A 3,286-nucleotide genomic window follows, 5' to 3' on the forward strand; every position below is an offset into this window, starting at 1 on the left:
GTTTGTCAAGTAAGTGTTGTAGCAATCGGAATCTACGAGCAGTTTCTTGTCTTTTCAGTCTTATGTGTGGATCTATTACATTTAAAATTAATTTTTACAATTGATCCGAATCATCTTCCTTATTCTCCAGACTATTCTTGTGATCAAGTCATCCTCCTAGTTGTGCTCCTGCGTTATGACCTACATCATCGCCTTCGTAGTCCGGGGATCTCTAAAGTATAGGTTCTCTTCTCCATAGATTGAAGTGGATTCATATCAGACGTGGATCAAGGGATAAGCGGATGCTTGGGTTTCGGATAGTAAAGGGACCCTAAGTTTTAATGTGTCTCAACTTAAGGATTTTGGAAATTATCGAAAAGATCTAAACACACCTCTATAAAATAATCGATCTAATCTAGAAACAAAGTAGTTAAATTTATTGGTTCTAATTTAATTATTTATTTATTTATTTTTTTTGTGGCCTCAAAATGTATTACGCTTAGGGCTAATTGTCATGAGACATCTCTGGCTGAGGTGGCTGAAATTTCAATAAAACAGTTGAACTTGATGTTTTTTTTTGTTCTGAGTCGAATGAGACCGGCCCCATGTTTGTATGTTAATCCGTTCTGGAGATATTGAATTTATTCCCGCATTTTGAACATTCGGCCCCAGTGTGCGCCGCAGAGTCGAGGTTGCTATTGTTACATTTCAACTCCATCTGTTACAAAAGGTTTCAGGGAACACGAGCTTGGCAAAAATGACATTTCATGCAAAATTATGTAATTCCTGCTATTACATTTTTTTAAAAATTATTTATTTAATGTAATTAACAACTGTACAAAATAATACAATAGGTAAATCTGTAGTATGTTTCATATACACTTGAAAATCTTGAGAAGGATCCACCCATTGATGGTACTTTGAACATTAATTTCAATTAGAAGGTCCCGTGGCCATCTTCTTTTCAGACACCTCGGAGGATTATCAGGGATTGTTAAGGATGAAAGATTAAGAATTAATGGGATAGGATGGTTAAGGAGTTTGGAATGAAAAGACGCATATCTGTTTTGGGTCAAATCTGCAACGAATGGGATGTTAAGGTCTTTGTGAATGAGTTTATTTGTGACGTAATAAGGAGCATCAAGGATTTTGGATTGTAACGATTGGATGCGGGAAGAATTTCATGGTTTGGTGGAGCCCCAGAGCTCAATTCCATATGTCCAAATTGGTCTGATTATTGTAGTGTATACTAATTTTTTGTAGTGAATAGGAAGTTTAGAGCGTTTGTCAAGTAAGTGTTGTAGCAATCGGAATCTACGAGCAGTTTCTTGTCTTTTCAGTCTTATGTGTGGATCTATTACATTTAAAATTAATTTTTACAATTGATCCGAATCATCTTCCTTATTCTCCAGACTATTCTTGTGATCAAGTCATCCTCCTAGTTGTGCTCCTGCGTTATGACCTACATCATCGCCTTCGTAGTCCGGGGATCTCTAAAGTATAGGTTCTCTTCTCCATAGATTGAAGTGGATTCATATCAGACGTGGATCAAGGGATAAGCGGATGCTTGGGTTTCGGATAGTAAAGGGACCCTAAGTTTTAATGTGTCTCAACTTAAGGATTTTGGAAATTATCGAAAAGATCTAAACACACCTCTATAAAATAATCGATCTAATCTAGAAACAAAGTAGTTAAATTTATTGGTTCTAATTTAATTATTTATTTATTTATTTTTTTTGTGGCCTCAAAATGTATTACGCTTAGGGCTAATTGTCATGAGACATCTCTGGCTGAGGTGGCTGAATGGTGGAGTTTAACAACTTTTCTCTCATGACACCATCCTTCTTAAATTACGATGTACTCAGCGGCCTCCGATGTGTCAGAAATGGGGCCAAGGAAGTATATGACATCACTTTCTACACAAAACCCCATGTTCTGAGAGCAGCCATGACGAAAATGAAGCATTTGTGCCGTAATCTTGAACACTCGTATTTCTTCCAAAAAAAAAAAAACCATAGGACACGTTAATTTATTCCTAATCCGGATCTGAATTATTTTGCATTGCCTCCCTTACATGTTCTAGAAAACCTTCAAGTTCAAATCACAACGTGATAATTATTTCTTTTTTCTATTCCTTCTTTTCGTGTGTTTTGTTTAATAGAGAAAAAAAAACCAGTCCTTAATATTATTGTTTATTTTAGAAGTAGTTATGTTCTATAGTAATATATGTATATATTCCATTTTAAGAACAATACAGGTATGATTGAAGACTTGTGCACTATACCATCAGATGCTGTTGTTATGTTTTATGCTTGTTGCCATAATCCAACAGGATGTGATCCAACCGTAAAACAATGGAAATATATAGCAGAAGCAATTGGGGTGAGCTAAATTCTTATTTATTTGTTTATATCTTCAAAGGTATTTGTTTTAATTTATAATATATGTTTTCGTATCCCCGATGGTACAATAATTGTAAATTGTTTTTTTCGTTCAAGACTCCCATTAGAGTCCTATACTGCTAGTTGTAACTATTTCAAAGTTTAAGGTTATAGCATATAAAAGCCTTTTGCAGTAACTACTATACATTTTATGGTTATATTATAATTACTTTTTTCTTGTTATTTATAAATTATTTAAAGTTAATATTACAGATGATGGTCCTAGCTATTTTTTGTGTTTATATCTATGTACCTGATGCATAACTTACGTTTTAGTAAGCGCTGTCAGTATTAAGCAGTTTTGCTAGCAAAACGACCGGTGTTGGTGAGAATTTATTGAAGATGGCGGTTTGAAAGGGCATTTAATGAGTCTTGAAATTTGATATTCCTTATCTGAATAAATATTGAGACATTGCCTTGTTCAGAATAACTTAAATAATAAAAATTAAAATTGTTAAATTAGGAATGCACGGATAATTAGTGTGTTATTGTTTGAATTAAATTTTTAATTTATTTATCTTTTAATTGCTGTCCTCCTTTTAGTACAAGAGTCAGAGAGAAAAAAAGGCAGTTATGTCATCCCAATTTTCGATTATTTTTATGAAAATTATGAATAATTACTAGCATGTGCGTAGGCAGAATTTCGCAAGGGATTTCCCCCAAGGGGGAAGCAGGTCTCAGCCCATTAGACACACATACGTAGAGATATATGGAACTTATATAACTTATGTGAAGTCTGGTGATGAGAATAAAAAAAAAAGGAAAAAGGGACACTGAAAAGACTCACTAGCTTGCTGAAATAACAGTCTTTTAATTCCTCTTATATACATTCTGAGTGTTTGTTTATAGGGGGAGGGTTATATATA

General features: G+C 34.0%; 1 protein-coding gene across 5 annotated transcripts in view; it reads left to right on the forward strand.

Annotated features, from left to right (window-relative positions):
- The window catches only part of LOC106682231 (aspartate aminotransferase, cytoplasmic), a 25,779-nt gene that overhangs the window by 8,321 nt on the left and 14,172 nt on the right, over positions 1–3,286 (forward strand). For 3 of the 5 annotated variants that reach the window (XM_014423007.3, XM_014423155.3, XM_067049623.1), the window contains one exon: positions 2,237–2,361. In XM_014423007.3, coding sequence (XP_014278493.1) covers positions 2,237–2,361 — 125 coding nt within the window. Of the gene's footprint in view, positions 1–2,226; positions 2,362–3,286 lie in introns of all 5 variants that reach the window. The other 2 variants (XM_014423088.3, XM_067049624.1) reach the window with 1 other exon arrangement.

This window comes from Halyomorpha halys, unplaced genomic scaffold (genome assembly GCF_000696795.3).
Source record: "Halyomorpha halys isolate HHAL.00 unplaced genomic scaffold, Hhal_1.1 Scaffold2.1, whole genome shotgun sequence".
Taxonomy (NCBI): domain Eukaryota; kingdom Metazoa; phylum Arthropoda; class Insecta; order Hemiptera; family Pentatomidae; genus Halyomorpha; species Halyomorpha halys.